This window comes from Strix uralensis, chromosome 4, assembly GCF_047716275.1.
Source record: "Strix uralensis isolate ZFMK-TIS-50842 chromosome 4, bStrUra1, whole genome shotgun sequence".
In the NCBI taxonomy this organism is placed as follows: Eukaryota; Metazoa; Chordata; class Aves; order Strigiformes; family Strigidae; genus Strix; species Strix uralensis.
In genome coordinates this window covers 50,415,139-50,437,128 of record NC_133975.1, presented here as the reverse complement: position 1 = coordinate 50,437,128, position 21,990 = coordinate 50,415,139, and the positions used below count along the sequence as shown (strand labels likewise).

At 40.3% G+C, this 21,990-nt stretch overlaps 1 protein-coding gene across 4 annotated transcripts in view; it reads right to left on the bottom strand.

Moving 5' to 3' along the window:
* Positions 1-11,795, bottom strand: part of SH3D19 (SH3 domain containing 19) — an 88,591-nt gene extending 76,796 nt beyond the window's left edge. For 3 of the 4 annotated variants that reach the window (XM_074866678.1, XM_074866676.1, XM_074866677.1), the window contains exon 1: positions 10,110-10,247. Coding sequence is in view for 2 of the 4 variants with exons in the window: in XM_074866676.1 (XP_074722777.1) it covers positions 10,110-10,227 (118 nt within the window). In the remaining 2 variants the exon portion in view is untranslated. Of the gene's footprint in view, positions 1-10,109; positions 10,248-11,725 lie in introns of those variants that run through there. The other variant, XM_074866679.1, reaches the window with a different exon arrangement.
* Between the last annotated feature and the right edge of the window lie 10,195 nt (positions 11,796-21,990).

Below are 21,990 nucleotides of genomic sequence, written 5' to 3'. Positions count from 1 at the left end.
TACTGAGGAAGGCCACGGGTCCTTAGTGACTGTGACAAGGACAGAAAGACGCAGTGGCTGGACACCAGTGCCGTTACCTTCTTAACACAGGTCCACTTGCCTAACCGGTGGGGAATATACATATATTCTCCCAAGCTCCAAAAGAGAAGAAAATAATTATGTTTTATAAAGAGGGAAGACAGGATGAAAAAAGAGGGGGACAACAGGGAAATGGTAAGTTGTGAAACAGAAACACCACATGCTGTGATGAAAAAGACGCAGGCAACCCTTCCAGAGCACAAGGCTTTTATACCACTTTCTAAGAACTTCAAGAATGCTCAGCAAAAATGAGTACGATTCACAGCACACAGCTTAGTGTATTATTTTTTAACTAAAAATTGAAAACGTGGTTCAACAGAATTTACAAAACATATACAAATCATAATAAAAACACTGTGTCTTTGTGTACAAAAATGAAAGCCCTAAGTCACAATTTTAAGAAACACGTTATAAACAACCACTCATAGTAGACGCATACACCTTTCCTTCTTCACATGTGGCCCCAGTACTTTTGTCAAGAGCTGACTGCACTTACCTCTGGGCTCCTGAGAAATTACAGTATTTCACAGAGCCTTCACATCTGTTTTTCCAAATGTTTAGCAATTGTACTTCTTCCCCCTAACAGCTTCTCAAAAAATACACAACAGAAAAAGCAGCTACCATAAAAGTAATTTTTTAGCTGCTTCCAGCCTTAACATCAGGTTAGTGCATCTTGTCATCAGCGTTCTAAACACAAATTCCACCCATTCTGTTGCTACTCACAGTAACACGAAGCAGTTTTCCTACTCTCCAATGATGCTTTGAAAACCATAAGGCAGCTTTAAATGAACAAGCAAAAGGATGGCAAAGCCATAAGCATCCAGAAACCCTCAAAAGAAAGCATCCTGTGTTTACTGCGGATAAACCCACAGTTCCTGGGCACTCTGGTAATGCTGGCAGAGACTGATCCAATTCTTCGGCACCTTGGAGAAATACCTCTCCTCCCACACACCCCCAGACCTCTCCTCTTCACACTCCTGTGTACACACCAAAAAGGCCTACAGATCCTGTCAGAGGCATCTGTAAATACACTAATAAGTACCTCTACATTGCTACGGTGCCCATAGTAAAATACCATAATGACACGCCTCAATTAAATAGTTCCCGAGAATGGATCCACCAACATCAAGCTAGGGGACAGCAATTAGAGAAAGGAAGGGTGGCTAATGTCATGGCAGCAGCTACCATGCATTTTCCAGAGATTATACTGTTGATGTACAGCAAGCTTTGAAAACCAGCACAGAAAAACAGATTTTGTCACCAGGAAGTTATGCCCATGAGTGCTGGATACATGAGGTCTGCAGCACTACCCCAGCTCATCATTCAGTGATACCTGTCCCACACTGGTAGTGACTCTCTTCCAAGCACTGTCTTAACCTGCTTAAACAACAAATGTAGTAGACTACAGCAGGTTTCCCACCCTCAGGAACTCTATTCTCAGGTGAACTTCATCGTTCCAGCCTGGAGATCACTGGGTGTTTCATCAGACATGCCTGCAAAGGTTGACAAGCTTATGACAAATCACAAAGCTTACAGCATTTGCCATCAGATAAACTGTGGCACCTGACAATGTCATTTTCAAAGTACTAGACAGAAGGAGAAAGATTTTTTCCAAAACTTTACTTTGATTCCAAGTCCCAAATTTCTATTAGTTTCTGCATCCCAGATTTACACTGCAGACAGCTATAAAATGAATACAGCACACTGATGGGTCAATTTATTACGAGAAAGTTACCAAAACACTAAGCTTGTTTCCAGGCATTTATGTCCAATTGCTCCAACAGGATGAGCCAACAGTATTTTAATAATGAATAACATCACAGCACACTGTACACTCAAAAATTCTTGTAAATGATTTAGCACAGATGTGCACAACCTGAATAAATTTTCATATGCAGATCTGTGATACTGACTGTTCAGGTTTTAATGCAAGACAGAGTGCATGATGAATACAAATTTGTCACCTTAAGAAAACAATTGATATTAATTTTAGCTTATCTCTTATAAATAGAAGCAAAATGTTATAGCTGAAGAAAAAAATGAAATGGCTTCTTTTATGCATAAAATATTATGTCTAGAAGGAGAATGGATCAGAAACCCCTTTGTAGGAAACACAGTGCTTGAAAATTTATCAAAGTTTTTAAAAGTAAATCACCATGCTCAAAACCCTATTAGAAAAGCAAAATATTGATAAGAAATTTATCATCACAATTCAAAAACAAGTGAATATCCAGTAAAAATACCAACCAGCATGTGGAAGGTTGTAACTAATTTTATATAATGAATCATTGTGTTCCATACTACCATGTAAGATTTGAAGATCAGAAGTACAAGTGTATTCAAAAAAAAAATTGAATTCATGAAAGATAAATCCATTGACAACAATTTAGCAGGACCTTTCACATGCAGTCTCCAAGAAGTTGCTAAGACACTGACTGCAGAGGAGAAGGAATCTCTCTTGGAAGTAAAAATTGAATCCTAGGCGATGCTTCTTGCATACTTTCCTGAAGACTTTTGTAGGCAATTGTAAGAAACAGGTCATCTGAGAAGATGAATCTTTTGTTTGATCTAGTATGACATTCCTAAGGATATGAAAACTGTAAAATTCTTGTTCCGTGGTTTTTTTCAGTTTGCACACTGGGGCAGATATGAGCTGCTATCATGGCTCTGAAAGGCTGAGGCAGCACACCCTATTAGTTATAGGACTGACAGTGTCAATCATTTGAAATCTTCTGCATGTTCTGATCCAACCACATTTTCTCCAAAAGCCTGAACAAGCTGACTGAGGTGGTAACTCACACACAAACCAAATGCAACAGCATAGAATGATAGAATCATTCAGGTTGGAAAAGACGCTTGGGATCATCAAGTCCAACCATCAGCCCTATTATACAAAGTTCTCCCAAGCATCTTAAAAAAACTTAGGGAAAAAAGAGGGAGTATGAAAGAAAATCAACAGTAAGATCTGTTGCATTCAGCTTCTACCACGGTGTGAACATTTTCAGCCCTGCTTTCATCCAGCCCTTCAAGCTGGGCCCAAATACAGCTACATACAGCCATAGAAAGCAGGTATAGAATTGGTTTGTAATGTATGCAAGACTTCAAAAACCAATTAAGTTCATCTTTGGAGCATCTTATTTAGAATTCCATTAAATCTTCCAAGATTCTAAATTCTCAAGTCAGAATGTCAAATTGATGTTTTTTAGACTAACACATGCAATCCATACAAATCTCTGCTGATTTACAACACCACCTGAAGCAGTTAGTGTAACACAAGCACTACATCAGATAGTCAATTTTAAAATATTGATATCCATAAAATCCTGTGTCTTTCAAAATTCATACAATGTTGAGGGAAGAAAGGAAGTTTTCCTGCTATGTGCCATCAACCGCTAAATCTGTGCCTTTCTGCAAAGCTTATTTTTGTCCTTCGCTGAAGGGAAGGATGCTTGCCAAGCATAAACCACAGATAAATGCATGATATATTGACTTCCCAAGTCTGCTGCTGGAATGCTTCAGTAACTTTAGTGCATGCTGTTTTTCAAGAGAAGAGTAAAAATCTTGGCCAGCAATGAAGCCAGTGCTTCCACTCCATTTTTGTACAGCTTGAGAACCTGGATAAGCGACGAAGGACTGTGCAATGAGAAGGTTGAAAGGCTCAGGCTTCTTTAGTGCGGCAAAGAGGCAGCAAAGGAGCTACGTAACAACAGCATGCAGCTACCTGAAGGGTAGCAACAAAGATCCCAAATGCAAACTTCCTGGTGTTGGTGGGCAATATTACAAGGGGCAATGATCACAAGTGTGGCTTGGGAGGTTCAGGTTGAACGTGAGGAAATATTCTTTCACTAGGAGGTAGTGCAACACTGGAACAGGTTACCCACAGAGGCTGTACATCCCTCTCTTTTCAGGAGACGTTTCAAGTTACAGCTAGACAAAGCCTTGGCTGAATGGATCTAGCCTGGTCCTGGGAGGCTGGACTAGGTGACCCCAGTGTTCCCTTTCAGCCAACACTTCCATGGCCCCAAACTCAAAATCATGAAAGCAAAGAAACTAAACCATGCTAAATGTAAAGCCCTGTAACTATAGGTAATAAGCATCAACAGAAGTTTATGTCAAATGGCTTTAAGTGCTATCAAAATAATTTTTTTTTTCATACTGCATATATTGTTTGAGATACTTACTGAAACACACACAGAACTACATCAACTTTTAATGGAGAGAGTGTCAGCATCAGTTCTGTTGTTTCTAGATTTTAAATCAAGGTTATACTGTCAAAAGTAAATATTGACAAATTTATTTACAAATATTAAAGTTTTTTCCATCTGTAAACAATCACCACTATGGTAAAAGCTTCCTGCAATGAGGTTATGACTCATTCTGTCCTTTGCTGTCTATCCCCATTCTGTATGCAACACCCTGATTTATCACTTGTTACCTTGACAGGAAAAGATTGCTTGCAACACAGTCAACAGCATGATCTTTGGGCAATCATAACTCAAAGTGTTATTCTCTGGCTACAAACTCACTGCTCCTTACGCAATGATACATTTGTGCCTTGCTTTGGCTACAACCTAAATGAAGAAGGTCCATTTCATCACTTAATAGTAATGATATTTGTTTGTATATATATAAATAATAATATTATTTGTCCTTCTACAGTTTCCCTGGCTAGGGAATAATGTTGACTATCAGAAGTGATTCAGTTATTTTCATTAGAGCAGCTTTCATTTTTATAAGGGTTGTTTCTTCAGAAGACACAACATCCTTCGTGGTTAAGTCTGCACTCTTGGCCAAGAGAGCAGGTTTTTTTTCTTGACACTGACAGTACACATGAATTTCATGATATGTTGGTGAATTTCCATGTATAGGCTACATTAATTAGCTTCCACAAAAGCTTTAGTTAGTATCTTGTATTTACCTCAAGCAAGCTACATTCAAAGACCATGAAATTCAGTGGAAATGTGTACAGTAACTTCAACTGGCTATGGGAAAGGCCTAATCAGGTAATCTTTTTAATACTTACATGATACAACATATTAGCAGCAGTTAGAGATTATTACAGAAGAATTACATTATTTGTATATCTGTGAATTTTAAGTGTTTTACTGTGGTGGTGACTCAAGCAATTATTAAAACTGAAGCCCTTGAGCCTGCATTGGGACTGCAAAAACAAAACAGACTGAATCCCAGGAGAAAGAGAAAAGAGATGCCCAGCTGGCAATCAGCTCTAAAGCTTCTTGAACTTGTGAGCCAACTGATTAAATAAATGAAATAGAACAAATACCCGCTCCCACCCCCACACCCTGCAACTCTTCTCTCAGCCCTCTTTTTAAGGGCTTCTTATGTACACGTGGACAGACTAGCAGATCATAGGTAGACCTTACGCATTTATTCAAGACAGCTGATCTGCTCTATTGGGATTATTATTCTTCTTCTTCTGTGAATAAGAGATGATAAATGGTTACTCTAGCTATGGACAAGCAGAACAATTTCCAGATCAGCACTGACGGCCACGGCAGGCAGACAAAGAAGTTTCCAGCTGAACAATGCTGACTTCTGTTCTGTAAGATGCAGATCTTTACGCTTCTTAAAGATAAGATTTAGTTAAGATTTTAAGAACACAGCAACTAATTCTTAGAGCCACATTTTTCCTAATCATGCTTTCTCTCTGCTCCAGGGTCACTGGCATCCCTTGGGAAGTACTAAGGTCAAGCTGTTCATGTTATGATCCAGTGAACCCTAAAGGACATCATCACTTAATCAGTCTCATACTTAACAATTTCATGACCATCTTATTCTTTACTTCTTAAGGCTGAACACATATTTTGCATTAACACGGGAATAACTGCTGAGCGTTCTTGTATCAAATTTTTCATTTATGTGTAAAAAGTCCATAATGCCTGCAAATAAATGCTCACCAAATTTCATCAGACACAGTACAAAAATGTACCCGCATAACCTCTCAGCATGTTGAGCAGTGAAATATTCAACCTTAATTTGTTATATTGGACACAGCTCATTGTTTTCAACTTCCAAAACAAGTCAGTGCCAGTTTGATGTGGGAGTTGTAGGAGTGTAAAGAATTGATCCAACTTTGAACTAGATCTTGTTTTGACAAAAAAAAACTCCAAAGCACTCAGTCAACCAACCAACCAACACCAGATTATTTCACCCGTAATCTAAGATTGCCCACTAGAGTTGAAATAGTTCCAGAAAACATCTGAAATACTATGGAGAAACAAAAATGGGGAGGGGGAGAGGAAAACAAAACCCAAAGATGTATTAGTCAGTATAGCAAAACTTGTGTGCAAAATTTACAGCTGCTGTGTGGGAACAAACCACAGACAAGCATTTGTGATAAGTAAAACAGAGCAATGTTAAATTAAGTCAAAGCCTTTCCTTGTATTATTGACCATCTGTACTTTCAACTACACATTAAAATACAAATCACAATAGCTCTTCATTATGAACTCAAATAAATTTCATTATTGACTTCTATATTTGGCAATTTTATTTTAAAGTAAGGAAATATCTGCCACATACATAATGAGCTATTCTTTCTCAAGTGAAATAATATTGATAGTGAATACGTTAAAAATTTCTTGTGCACTTTAGGTAACATCAGAATACTGAGATAGTCCCTCAGCCCTAATGCAGTGGCAAGGACACATAAATAACCAATGCAGTTCATAACCAAGATTTACTATATTCACTACAAAATTTCCTGCAAGTCCACTTATTTTAGTCAGTAGTCACTGAATAAAAAGCTAGTCAAAATAGGAAAGCACACCAGATTAAGGTCCAAAGTTAGACTGAAGAGAGCCTGTAAGTCTATGGGGAAATAGCATTTTAGTTTTGTTTTTTGTTGTTGTATTTTGTTTGGGGTTGTTTCCATTTTATTAAAAACAAACTAAATAAAAATACTAACATTCTAAACAAAAAAATCCAGTAAACATCCAGTGTCCTCTATTATTTTCCAGAGCAACAATGTATGTAACAGAAATATGCAACAAGGGGGGTAGAAATCAATCACACTATTTTACTTACATTGTAGTAAAAAAACCCAAAGGTTTCCAGCAAGATTAGTTTCCTTTCCCACACCAGGTGACCAGGTGATTCAGTTTAATGAAGCTATGCAGCTACTTTTATTCTTCCCGATTTTTAAAGAATGTATCCTAGTTCTCCTCATCACTTTAAAAAATATATATATATATTTTTTAAAAATCGATCAATTAGCATTTTCTCAAAGGGAAAATCATTTCATTAGAAGCTTCGTAAATTGCTCTATCTTCTCGCAGGTTTTCCAGAACATGCTAATAAAAAAGCTTTCTGGAATTCAGAGAAAACAATTCTATCGTCATGACATGCAGTGGAGTAAAAACAGGCCAGCCAGACAAGTCAGCTGAGCTATCTGCAACTATTCCATGGACAAGGATGGTTCTGCCCATCTCATCTGTTCATGTCTCCAAGTTTTCAACTCCCTGCTTTAACATCAGCTTTGGCACTTGCCTAGTGCTTAAGCAAGCCCCTTCAGCTCATTAAACCATCAAAACAACCCTCAACCCAATCCAGCAAAAAAACCCCAATCAAACAAAAAACCCCACATGACTAGATCTCTAGCAGCTCTCAGGCTGCAGTTTCACAGCAACCGAAGCCAAACTAACTCCTGGCTGGCATAGTCTCTTACCTCCCTCTGGCTGCATGTTCCTCCTCTTTCCCTTGTGCCAGCTTCAACATTCATCACAACTTCTACAAAACCATTTCACCAGGCTCCCATCCACTGAAGAGAACAAGAAAAATAGCTCTCTGCTTGGCCAACACACCAGAACAGGTTGGTGCAGGTTCTAGTGAGCACAAGGGCTCCAAGAGAGGCCTCAGCAGCCACCAAGTAGATCAGCACAGGCTCCCACCAAACCACAACTTCAGTGACTTCACTCACCAACAGGTCAGACAAGCAGAAGAGCTGACACACAAGAGAGAGCAGAAGTGCACATCCACAAAAGAGATCACACCTCTAGCAGCAGCAGCAAGCTGTTAGATTAGTTTAGCTGGCTTCATCCTACAGTATCTGGTGTAGCACAACTGTGACTAGCTTCAAGGGAAAATACTACTTCTTGACTAGCTTCAAAGGAAAATACTACTTCTTCATTCCATTGCCTCCTGTGTTCTGGTCCTCCAATAAAACAGTGCTAATTACACGTCTGAGTGCTTAGTAAGTCAGAAGCATTTTGAACTTTCACCTTTCAACTACCACTTTGTATACACGCCTTGTACGTGCAGGACAAAGGTGAGCAACTGCCCTTATGCACTTTCACGCATAAACTGAACATATGAGAAATTTAAGTTGCTCACATTCACAATTAGTTTAAGAGAAATGCTTAAATTGACAGTCTGATAAGATGCAACTATAACATTTCTCAAAACCTGCAAAAATATCTAGTGGGCTTATTAAACATCCGTTTACCATTTTGGCAGTGTAACTGCACATTACACATCAAAAAATCCCACTTATTTTCAATAGGCTTGTAAATAAAGGTGTAAGACCATTGTCAAGTGAGGGAAGAACAGCGACCTCATCCACCTCAGGTGATACTCGTCACCGACGCCTTAAGAATGCTCTGCTGGGAGTCTTTGTGCCGTTTTCCACTGCAGAGTCTTGCAAACAGATGGAAAGAAGGCGAGAGCGCCAAAGCAGAATGCTGTTTATTCACACATACTTTACACTAGCGAGGTAAACAGTGCCAGGCCCATTTCAAAGGGGGTTCTCAGGACAAAATAGTAATAAATATTAAAAAAGGATACAGGCCCTTTATTGCTGATTAGTAGCATTGTGCCAAAGACAAACTCTGAGAACAAGCTTTGTTCCACAAGAAGAAGGGAAAAAATTTATATCTATCTATATATATGTAAACTGTAGAACCAATTATACATTTTCCGCTAATAAAAATCTCCAAAAGAAACACCTTTAAAAAAACAGACATCATAACTAGCAGTGTGAACATTTAGCTATTGAGGAAACCATACAGGAAACAACACTTTTTTCTTTTTGTACCCTACCCTAGGCAAGACAAAACTCTACTCCACATGCCAAGCCACAATGGTTTCAATAGGTTCCTGCTAATTGTTCACCTGCCCAGATACACAGTGACATAACTAGGGTCACTAGGAGTCACAGGGCCTGCTTGTTGCAAGTTTTCCACTTGCAAGATCCCTCAAATTGCTGTGCTCATTGATGAGGGGACCCTTGATTTCTTGTTGCTCAAGTGGATGCAAACCCATATGAACTGTAGAAGTTACTGTATTGTCAAGGTTGTGTCATAATTATTAAAAATCAGAATATTTGGAATTGAACTTTAAATATGCAGTGTGGCTGAGGTCTTCCCTGGAAACAGACCTTAGGAAAATGATTCATTCTGGAGGGAATTTTACGTTGACAGAAAAAGAAATGCTGCATTCGCACCTCAGGGAGTCCAGAAAGGTGATAATATGCATTGCCCCTCAATGAACAATGATGGCCGAATTAAACACTTTCAGTTGCTGCCAGGGTCCACTGGATTTCACCATTTCAAACGAAAGCTTGTTGCGACCTCCGAGTCTCACTATGAAGACATATCAATCTGCTTTGCTCTCAAGCTCCCATCTCCATGCCTTCTCGTATACACCAACTCCTGCCTCCCCTTTGTCCCGGCCTGCTGTCCATACCTACATGGAAATGGCTACACGTGGACAACTCTCCTATCTAGGTGCTCCTCTACCTCGGTACTTTCAAGGGAAACCGGTGTTTTGTTTCCTGATACGGCATCTTAAGCGTACAGACGCGTGTCCACGTTAGCCTCAGGCGAGGAGAGCCCGCGGGGAGCACGGACCTCGGGCGAACGGACCGGGCCTCGGGCGAAGCCGAGCGGGCCGGCACACGTCGGGGCGGCGCCGCCACCGCCGCCCAGCCCCTGACAGGAATTCAGACCCGGGTACCGGGCCTGGGCCAGCCCGAAGCAAGCGACGCCACGGCCCGCCGCGCCCCCGCCCCTCACCTGCCGCCGAGCTCAGGGCGACCCTCCGGTGCCTCCTGCCGAGCTCCCGCAGCTCCTCCTCGTCCTCCTCCAGCCTCCGGGCTTCGGCCATCGGCGGCGGGGGGGCGGCTGACAGCATTCAAGAAGCGGGGGCTGCCATGTCCGCCCCGCGGCCGGCGCCCTCCCCTCAGAACGGCCGCCCGGCCCCCGCGTTGCCCGGGCCTGCCCTGCACCTGCACCTGCGCCCGCGCCCTCTCCGCCCCGCTGCTCCCGGCGGGCTCTCAGCCCGGGCCGCGCCGCGCTCCTGCCGGCGGGGCGAGCGGGGGCGAGGCGAGAGCCGGCGGGCGGGAGGAGAGGCGGCGGCGGCCTTTCCTGCCCATCCGCGGCTCTCCGGCGTCAGCAGGAAACCCGGCGGCCGCCTGGCACCGCCACAAAAGGGGGCGGAAGAGGCGGCGGCGGGGGGAGGTACCTGGCGGCCGCCGGCGGGCACCTCGCGGGGCCGGGCCGGGCTCGGCTGTGGCGGGCACTGAGCTGGGGGCTGTGAACCCGAGCAGCCCGGTGCCGAGGGGGAGAAGGGGCTTCCTCACCTCACGGCGGGGGTCGGGAGCTAAAAGGCCGGAGGGCCGGGCGCCCCAGCAGCACCGGGGGTGCTTACGGGGTGGAGCGGCAGCCTGGCCCTGCCGCGCCGAGCATAGCCGAACCGAGCCGGGCCCCGGCAGGCCCACCGGCTTAGGGCTGAGGGAAGGCAGGCGTTCAAACGGCGGCCGGCGCTAATGGGCGGCCAGGAGGATGTATTTCTTGGCGTGGGATTCGGTAGTGTGGTTTAAACCACTTCAGGAGAAGTGATATTACGGACGCACTTGAAACCGGAGAGGTACACGCTCCCAGCACAGAAGTGATACGGAAAATCTGGCCATGTTTCAGGCTGGACACTTAGAAGTCAGGTGTAGTTTCAGCATTACTTACTTTTTTTTTCCACACCTCTGTTGCCCATACCTAAAATTGAAATTATATTGCTTATTCACATCATGCAGTTACTGTAAAACCAAGCCATAAATGTTTTTACAGATGACTCCATACTAGGCACCACTAAAAAAAAGCATATAAGGAAGTTAAATTCAGCTTCAGAGCAGGTGAATAAGGGACAGTAAATAAATAAAATATGTGACCACAAATTAGATCAGGAAGAAACAATAAAACGTTGAGTAACCCCAATGTTAAGCAATATCTGTGCTGACTCACTAAGCACCATCTACTTTGTACACTGAATAAAGCAGACTGCAGGTTCAAAAAACGTATGGGATCACAAAACTGAAAAATACAATGCGTGAATACAAATGATTGCCTATGCATTTCTTACTGTTTCAGTACTTGACTTTACGATCATTGTTCCTTAACAGAAGGTTTTTTTCCCTGGAACGTTTAGTGTCCAAGGGGTGTAGTAGTTACACTTTAGAAGAACATAAGGCTTTATACTCTCAAAGGATGTAAGGCCAGGCATAAAACTGGGTGTACAGCAGGACTATGTAACAGACAAATCAAACTTTCCACTACAGGTATGTGTTCTCAAAAGCCTCATGCTCGAGGTGACCTCTGCATGGGTGGATTGCGTGGTAAATCAAAGGATGTCACCTCACCTCAAAAATTGCAATGCAAGATCAGCACACCTTGTACAGGATGACCAGCTGGTTACAAAGTTCCTTAGTGGTACACTGCTGCCACAGGTATGCTATAGGGCTGTGCCACGAAGCCTCGCCTGCAATGAAAAACACAAAAAAGAAGTTCCAATGCGGAAAGTATGAGGAAGAACAGCAGAGGAGAGGGAAGTCATGGGTATGTGCATGTGTGAGAGACAAAAGAGAACCTCCCTTGTAAAACAAACAGTATGTATTGCTTGTATTCTTGTTCTTTGCTATGGAGCCAAAATGAAGCACCTGTGTTCAGCTCCTGAACTCCACTAACCACAGAGAGTGACAAGGACCATCCATTTTCCACTTCCTGATTATCTCCTTTTTACACCATGTGTTTCACTGCTGCTGGGGGGATGGAAGGAAAGGAAGCTTGCTATCATGTTAAATTACCAAGGAAGGAAAAAGCAGAAATATACCATAGAACATAACACAAATTCAAAAAAATCCAGAAAATTGAATTAATCCTTTTGTTGCTGTTGATGAAATTAACAAAGAGGCTTCCAAGCACAGAATACTGAAAAATATATTTGGAGAGATTTTAAGCTTAACAAAAACATGATGAACAGAGTAGTTCTAGCTATGACTAAGAAAACATTCCCCAAAATGTCAAATAAGAGTATGGAAAGATCATGCATATTTAATGTTGACAATTGTCAAGAGTTGCTTAGAGTTCACAAGGAAAGTCCTACTTAAAAATCAAATTGCAATACCTAAACTATATAAAGTGATGAACTCTCTGAAGCAACCACTTGACCATATACCAAGCTCTGCCAGTGGGAAATGCACTCGAGACAGGGACTGAGTTTTAGAGCTAGAGGAGCTGTTCAAGAAATGCCTGGAACTGGTAGAGAACAGATTTCACCAGAAGGAAAGAGATCAAACTATGACAAGACTCAGGTAGCAATAATTAACATACTACTGGAAACAGTTTCCAATCACTGCTACTGGAAACAAGTAAAAGTTCCCAGCATTTAAACAAACTTAAAATGCAAGGCAGCATTGCATGAAATACTTGAATCATATTTCTGAAACATTTATTGCAAAAAACATTCAATAACGCACATTGCCTCCAAAAGAAGGTTGCTTACCAGTAGCAGCTAGAGTTCTTCAGAGTATGTCGTCTGTAGGTGTACTCACACTGCCAGGGTACAAACGCCACAAGCTTTCAAGCTTGGAGGTTGTTTTTAGGTTTTAAATGCCCGTAGAACAAGCGTATGTAGGGTAATATACAGGAATGTGTAAGACAGTATGTTCATATACACTGTACTTCTCTCAGCTGCAAAATCTGCTAATATACAAGGACTCTGAGGGAGTAGAGATGGAGGGTGGATGTCTAGAGCTCCATTTCTTGCAAGTAATTCTTTTCTAGTGAGTGCTTGCCAGATGCACTCATCCATACTCTGACTGTGAGCTGTGCTGCACTTCTAGTTTATATTGGTATTTTCAAGTGATCAACAGCTTTAGGGTTGCTCTGTCAAATGCAGCATCACATCACTGGCTTGATACCTGATAAAAGTGTGTAATGGATGGAGGTACCTAGGAAGGAGATAGGCTTTAACAAGTCTGCAGGAGATAGATAGGCTCTGACGAAGTGCTCCTGAGCAGCAACGGCAGATCCACCTTAGCAGTCTTGGAACAAATCCTGACACAGCCCTTTGTCTGGGTAAGCAGTTTCTTGGGGGAGGAGAGAGCTGTGCTTCTGGGTCTCTAGACAGGCAACAAAACCAGCTGTTGAAATAATCAAAAGAGCCACAGTTGCTGGCTGGTCTAATAATAGCCTAGGCCAGACAGAGTAATTTGCAATAATTTGGCTCAGATTGGAACACAAAAGAAGACTTCTGCTGGGTTGCTGGGTCCAGGGGAGGAAGGAAACAAAGAGGAGGGGTGGGTGAATTGGACCCAACCATTTCAAGTGCAGCCGGAATTAAAGCCACATGGGAAATTCTCTCCAGAAAGTCAAGGAGCGAAGATCCTCTTTCACTTTGCAGCAAATAAACTGATAGAAATTATCAAAAAGAAATAAAAGGGGAAGAAAAAGTACATGTAGAAACAAATTGCAAAAATTGTATTAAAAAAAAAAGAAGAAAGAAGCAGAGCACTTGCTGTAGTCCTCAGGTAGTTGAGAGGAACACATCAGCATGTGGCATATGCTGCTCTAAAGCCCTTCATGAAGTACAATGTATTTGTGTCTTGCAAACAGGGTGAGGGAAAAATAATTGCATTCTTGTACTTCAGTGAGAATCTCTGCTGTGTACATGTGCGTAGGAATAAGAAGACTTTTGTATATGTTCATAGCTGCACTTCTTCAAGAAAACAAACCTTACTGTCTCAAAAAGTCTGCAATTTGGATGTTAAAATCCAGAAATTTCTCACTGAAATTCTACTTTATCATATGCATCTTTGCTGTAATGTACATACTTGGAATTTCACAATGGTAGAGTAAAAGAAGGAAACAACTGGGTAAATGGGTCTTTGTACTCTCTGCTGAATGCTTACACTTAGTTGCCTTGGCAGTTACTATTTTTTAAGTATGTTGTTCTGATTTGCATCCCTGGAATTGCCACTTTGTTTGGCCCTGCAAAAAGACACTGTTTTTCAACAAAAAATATCAGCTCTATAGAACTGCTTAATTGAAGTCGCCCGTGTAGCCTCAATGTCTATTCAGGTTCTGCAAAGCAGCTGAAGCCTGCGATGAATGTATCAGTGTTTGGCTGAGATACAGGAGCCTCAGACCACAAAAGAATGCAGACAAAGGATTTTTAAAAAATGCAAAGGATGAAAAAGAGTGTTTTCAAAAGGGAAAATGTAGCCTTTGGACATAACAACATTATTTTTGTTCTGAGTAAAAATAACACAGATCTCATTCAATAGACAACTGACATTGGCAATATAGCTGATATAAAAAGCTGACATTGCTGAGGGCCAAGATCTGATAATTTGATCTCCATTTGTGTTCAGCTGGTCCAATGGGTTTTAGTGTAGTTGGAGGATGACATATCAGGAGCCTGCAGGCTTCCTGAAATGTCTCCAGCTAGGTGTGGGTTCTCCTTGCATTGTTACAACTGCTTGTGGCTCCCAGCATATCGGCGTGATAACAGCCTAAAGGTAAATGGTTTTATGATGAGTGAAGATGATTAAAATAGAAGATTATTGATTTCCTTGAATAAGGACCTTTCCTATTGAAAGACTGGGAAATTACCTTTACACAAAACTAGGGATTTTGAGACTCCTCTCAAAAAATGAGAAGGATCTCTGCATGAAAGCAAATCCAATCATTTCAAAAGACCAAAAATTGGCAGCCAAGTAGGAAAAACCTATTCAGACAGAGATTCTTACAGTTGTTAGTTTTTTAAATTAGTTTTATAAATAATTTTGGTTACTTTTGCTGTTTGACAACTTTTATGGACTAAAAGCACCCTTTCCTCTCCTGTCCTGTTAACAAATATCTCTTTAACAGTACTTTTCTCCTTTATTAGTATTATCACTCACGGGGTAATAAATATATCTATTTCTACTGACTTCATGATTAAAGAGGATGAGGAAAAGAAATAGAAAAAATGTGAGGAAATACAGAAGGGGAAAGAGCTGGTTCAAAGGTAAATGCTTCTTAGAAAGAGAAGCTGTCAAGGCCAAATTGATTTGAGTCCTGAAGTATTAATGTTTACTCTATAACCACAGAGTTATCAGTGGACAGTGTTGATTTTGTGCTAAGTGAGCTGGCAGAAGCATGGTTTAAGAAGTATTATCACATTGGACACACGTGAGTCTAATACCTAAGAATATACAATGCTAGCCCCAGGATGAGAGTCCAGCTTTTCTGCTGTAGTTTGCACTTCAGTGCAAAGAGCTGACAAGGGAAAAACTTACAGAAGACAGCAAAGAGAGTCCTAAAGAATTTTCAAAAGGCGAAGTGAGGTCATAAATTTGTCCATTGCAGTAAATTTAGAAGTTTCTCACAGTACTGAAATTTGTTACAGATATGAGTAGCCCCGATTTTGTTTTCTTCTGTTCTTCTGCCATGAAATGCATATTAACTGCCTTTCACGGGAAATATATATGACATACAGGTGGATAATCTTCACAGTTCAATACCAAAATTTTCAGTCTCCTGGTTTTGTTTTTGTTGTTGTTGTTGTTGTTGTTGTTGTTTTTTTCCTCACAGTACCACCTGTGAGCAGTCAGGCATTCTGTCATGTTTTTCTTGTGCTGACCATCAACATAGTTCACACTTACTAGAAGTGTTCACAAATGTACATTAATATTCAGCAATAGAATAATTCTGCAATTAAATAATTGTATGATAATTACTGATTTGTGAGTTTGGTGCTGAAAAGTTTAATATTAATGAGGTTGTAACAGTCTAGTTACATTAATGCGTGTGGAAAAATGCTTTTCTAATGTGGCAGTTTTTCAAAAATTCAAAATAGACTATTACAAATAGAATATTACGAGTTTCAAACTTTTTAAAAAAATTATTTTGATCTGTTACAGACATTATCTTTCAGTCATACATTCAACAACACACAGCTTCTTAAAACAATTTGGTTTTTATAAAAGCTGAAGAATGGAAAAACAGTTTGATAGTTTTGATTGAGAACTTGGCTAGGACCCTTGACAAATTTGGGATGACACCTGCTTATTTTAAGCCATCAGCCAAACGTGATGCAAGATGTAGCAGTGTTTCTCAGACATTTATTTTTCAATTTATTGGATAAGAAGGAAGGACCTGCATACCTCAGTAGCAATTAAGGGAAAAATAAAAATAAACCTAGTATCAGTCCTGTCTTTTTCAATTTTATACCACAACCCTTACTCTAATCACCAAATATCAATAGAGGAATAGATGATGACAAGCATCGTCATCATCAGGGTCTCCACACTGGCTTTAAAGAGGCTTAAGGCTTGACATCAACTAGGGGATTTATGTGTTTCACACTCATGCTTGCAAGAATCTATTTTGCCAGGCGTTTAGGAGTCCTGCACTCCAGTTATACATACTTATTTAAACAACTGTCATTTTGAGCTGACAGCTCTTGGGTAATCAAGGAGATACATACACTATTTAGAGAGATGAAAAATTGAGCTACAGAACTATTCTTTTTTCTGACTTCCAGAAATAGTTTCATGTCATTCATACATTGCTACTACAAAGCAATCTGCTGTTTTTAGTGTCAATGACCTCTTGCTGAACACTTTGATGTTGAGTTTTGTTAGCATTATAGTCCAACAATGGAGGCCTTATCCTATTTATTTACCTCCTTATTGCTTTGCATATACATATGCACAGTCACTGGGTTCAGAATTTTTTTCCATATTCACCAAGTATAATCATTATTGCATCATTCAAAAGAAAAAGATTCATGTGATTAAAAAAATACAAAGTTAAAGTTTATAACGCGATGGCACGACAGTAACCAAATTTCCTCTGTTTTAGCTACATAAGTGAAAACCAAATGTCTGCCAAATGTCTGGAGCTCCCAGTGAGGTCTGGACTGATGAAGGTTAGCAGCATTTCTGCAAGATACTGTTGGCAAAATCCTGAGCTGGATGGACAGTTCTCACAGAAAACTTGCACCTTGCATCAGAGCTTTGCACTAGCCAGTTTCTGAGTGAGATCTGTACACAACGGTTCTCAGTTGAACACTGAAGCAACTTGGATTTTCCCTAAGGCATGATTTTCAAACCTTTTTTAGACTTCCCTCACATCTTGTTTTCTGTCACATTTTATGTCACCGTAGTCTCTCCTACTCTTCCCCAATGCGTATATATTGTAACTCCTCTAGCCAGCCCCAAACCTCTGCCTTCCTAAGCCTGCAGTTACTCATACTGTTTATTCTTCATAATGCTTATTCCTTTACCCAGAAAGAAATTGCACTCTTTCCTCACAGAGAAACAGCTCATTCAGTCCAAATCTTAGGCTGCTTTTTGCAACTTCATTAGCACAAAGGAAATGTCGTATTCTTCAAGGGGCTGCTGAGCAGAGAGCTTTAGGAGGTGGAAAGCATGAAAAGCAGAGAAAAGGCTGGATATAATTTCCTGGGGTTTTATACCATGGGAGGAGGGATGGGCTATTCCTCCTCTCTCCAAAAAGGGCCTTGCTTCAATTTACATGGGTTTTTGTTGTTTCCAAGGACAGGCAGTGGCATCCAGGAATTAGTAGGGCAAAAAGGATCCCAGACACACTCACCTGTGCTTTCTGGTTGTTCCCATTGACTAGTTAAATTGTCTTTATGGACAAAATCTCCTAAATGTTTATCTCCGGTTAACTTTATCAGTTTGGGAACTGCTTTGCAGAAAGACATTTTTTATATCTACTGTGAACTCCCTTCCTCCTGATGCTGTCTAAATGCCAGAAGTTGTTTAAAGGACCTCTACAGTGTTCAATTCCTGATCAGTAAGAGTTCAATGGTCTGGAAAATAAGGAAGAGAGTATCAGAATCAGTTTCTGGGATGCTTTCACAAAAGCCATGTGTTCAGCACTGTGCTGGAGCCAGGAACAACCTATCAGTCCTGAAGCAGCTCTCTCAGAGACAACTTTATTCCACAAAACCTTCAGGGTTGTAACACAGCCTTTATATTCTGAAAATCTATGGATGTGGTCATGCCCTGAATTTGTATCTGGACAACAATTTCAGACTTACTTCAAGTTGAGAGAAAACAAGTGAGATGTTCTGATTTAATTGAAAATATAAGTAAAACACTTTTAATTCAGCTACATTTTAATACAGTACACCCCCCTTTTGTCCAGATTGGAGGGGTGCATATAAAGGAGGTGGGTTTGAGTTACTTTCTTCTCTGCATTTCATCTGTGCAGAAACATACAAAATTTTCTAGTGTTGATAGCTCCGGAGTACACAATTATTATTGGCAAAGGAAGGATTTAAGACTGAGAAAGGAATGCAAAAATTTGCAAAAGGAGAATGTAAAATATGCAGATAAAACCTTGGTCCCATCTCACACAATTACAGGAAATACAGCATTCCAGGAGGATTAATATGGGTTTATCATCCAGTCCCAGGGCAAGACATTAGAAATATTTATAGCAAAAGGAAAACACATACTGAGAATTTCTGAAGTAAATTGTCTCTTGTTTTACTCTGGTGCTTACACTGGCTGAATGTTGATATACTGCTGCAGCAGTAGGACTCATCCTTCTTTGGATTAGCACTAAAGAAAATGTAGTAGTTTGACTGTTGTAGTAAATGAGCCTCGAGCTTTTTCTTTTTTTATTCACGGCTGGTTAGGTGTGCAGGTCACGTTCCAGCCTCATTAGTGAATGGTGGCAACTTAAGTCTGGTTATTAATTCTCCAGCTTGCAAGATGTTAGCAACTGAAGCCCAATAATACTGACATAATGTTGGCTGAACCAGAGATTTCTTAGTCTAGCAGGACTTTTATTTTTGTTTCTTGATGAAAAATGTCTTGTTGAAAAAAAATTAACTGCTTAGTGCAGTTCACATGCGCTAAGATTACACCTGGTGTGTTAACAACTGGGAAAGTGGCATGCTTGAATGTTTCTATTCTGATTCTTATTTTGGTATTTGTTGAAGCCTTCCAAAAATTTACAGGCCTGATTTTTCTCTAGTTTAAAAACAGATTTAGTGAATGAAAACACTTAAATTACACTTCCTGTTGTCCCCAGGAAGTGATTTTTTGCCTGAGTGCAATGGTTCCTGCTACCTTAAAATACAAAAAATATCTTGTATTTGCAAGATGTAATGTTCATCTTATTTAGTCTGAAATACTTCCACATTCTTAGTCTTCTGCTAGCAGAAGAATCATATTCATTCTGCATCATTACCAGGTCAAAACTTTAAGTTTTCATGATTTCCTAATGTATAATAAAAATTATATTCAAAGGGGGCATGAGAGATGGAAAATCATCACTGTTGAGATATTTCTAAAGTGCTCATGATCACAATACCCTGGCACATTATTTAAATTAACTGAAGCCTAATTCAATTCATAGACTTTTTTCATCCTTCTAATTACAATAGCACAACTTTTATTTGCCACGCATTTGCATACATTTGTGTATACATGATCATTCCCATTTCTGTCAGTAGTGAAGACACAATTCATAGAAATAAGCTAAAACTGACTTTTGACCCTAGTAATACAATTCAAGCTCAGAACTAGATGAAGTAAAACATTATGTTGCATGACAGGACAGCATTTATTGTCTCCTGTAATTACTACTAAAATGTAAAGGGAATTTTGTATGCTATTTTCCAGTCTCTTTATTATCTTACAAATGCTATTCATACATTTCTTTTTTAATCCTAAAATTTGACCTCTCCTTTTCAAAACTCCTGTAAAATTAGCATTGTGGCTTACCTTTCAATATAAAATTTAATTCTTGGAAAATCCAGTGAAATTAATCTCAGGCTATTCATGGTTACACATGTTGCTTTTCTTGCTGTGACTGTACTCTGAACTGTTGAGCTGAAGGAATATTGAAATGTCAGCATGCTTGTTGCCTATAAATAAAGAACAGGCACGTAGAGAGAGTGGTGTCAAGAGGGGAATGACAAATCATGTCCACATATAACCCTATATTTCTTCTGTATATCCCCCATACAGCTCTATCCAATATTGACATGTAATTTCTGCAGTGTAATCCAAATCACGTTCAAAGGATGGACAATTTTTATTACCATTCATCCTTGTCAGGATCACTTGAACAGCATGTGTAACTAAACTCTCCAAGAGGCAATCTTTTTCTGTGCGAAGTGATATCAGAATACAAACAGTGAGCCAAGAAGAAATAGGAAAAACAGAAGTTCACGGCACTCCTGAGAAAGAAAACCAAACAGATTCTATTGAACCAAGTAAAAACGTTTAAAAATTATGCCCGTTGGACTTAATTTTTGATTTGTCTAACATCTTGTTTCCAGAGTCCTGTCACATGAATCTTTTTATATTGAAAATACTCATTAAAAGGCCTCCCAGTTCTCATACTATGCTGCCTTCAGTCAACCTGGCTAATACACACACGCTACTTGGAAGCTTACTTCAAGCAGGAAATTCTGAGGCTGCCAGAAGTATCACTTTTATTAAAGGCTAGTGAGAAATCAGGAGAAATGGTAGAATCAGAAACCATCTAGAGGGACTATGTTTTAAGACTTTTAATTGGTGAAGGACTGTGACATGATCACTAATGAAGACAAGCAGTTTTAAGGAACAGCGAGGTGGAAGCAAAAATGCCAGGAAGCAAGGGGTAGCAGTAGAAAAGGGAGGGTCAGGACAAACTTGCTATATATTCTAGTTTATTTCTGGCTTCTAAATGCCCCAAACACCCCCCAGTCATTAATGTCTTAATCCAGGAAATACAAAGAATGAAAAGACACACTGAGATGTTTGTTATTTCACTGAAATTCTGGCCTTACAGTTCTTATGTTTGTGCCGTCAACTACACAATTGATTAATTCCTCACTTTTCTCCCAGTTACATTACTCTTTTCATGGCTACAGTAAAAAGTTGTGTTTATATATTTATTCTTTGTATACTAAATATTCTAGCACATTTATGATGAGCCCATATAGTCCACACTGATCCAGACTGATCACAAGGAAGTTTTGCATAGGTTTCACCACAGCCTCAGGTGTCATGTCTTCTGCATTTCTCCTGTTATTTTTGGGAGCAAGTTCAGTGATGAACTGGAACAGTGATGACAGAGCTGTATCAGCACGGTGCTTCCTGGTAAGTGAGCCTCATAAAAATTGCTTAGGACATCTCAATAAAAGTGAAACAGTTCTTGTGCACTTTAAATGTCTTCAAATGTGCTCTATCCCCTTCATGCCCACTAAGATAGTTAGAGTGTTCTGCAGTTGGTGGAGTCCTTGTTGGTGGCGGTATAAAGGTTTAAAGAGTATAAAGGATGCTTATTCAAAAGCCTCTTGCAAAACATGGCAAATGGGAGCTGTCAGAGCCAGAACTTCAGCACTAGTTGGAAGCCAGTTCAAACCACTGAGCAACCCAGAACTGGAGGAGTACACAGACACTTTAAAGCTAGTCTTGCTTACCCTCCTCTAAGGCTGTGAATTCAGTCCTCCTGCTTCTAGACATGCAGTGTAAAAATTCTCCTGTAGTCCTGCTGCATTGTTTACTTAATTTGGCAGGCTCCCTTCTACATCAGGATTGGGTTTCTTCATTTAAAAAACCATCAGAAATATGAGTGCTTTCTGTGTGTTGTAAGCAGGAACAGGCAC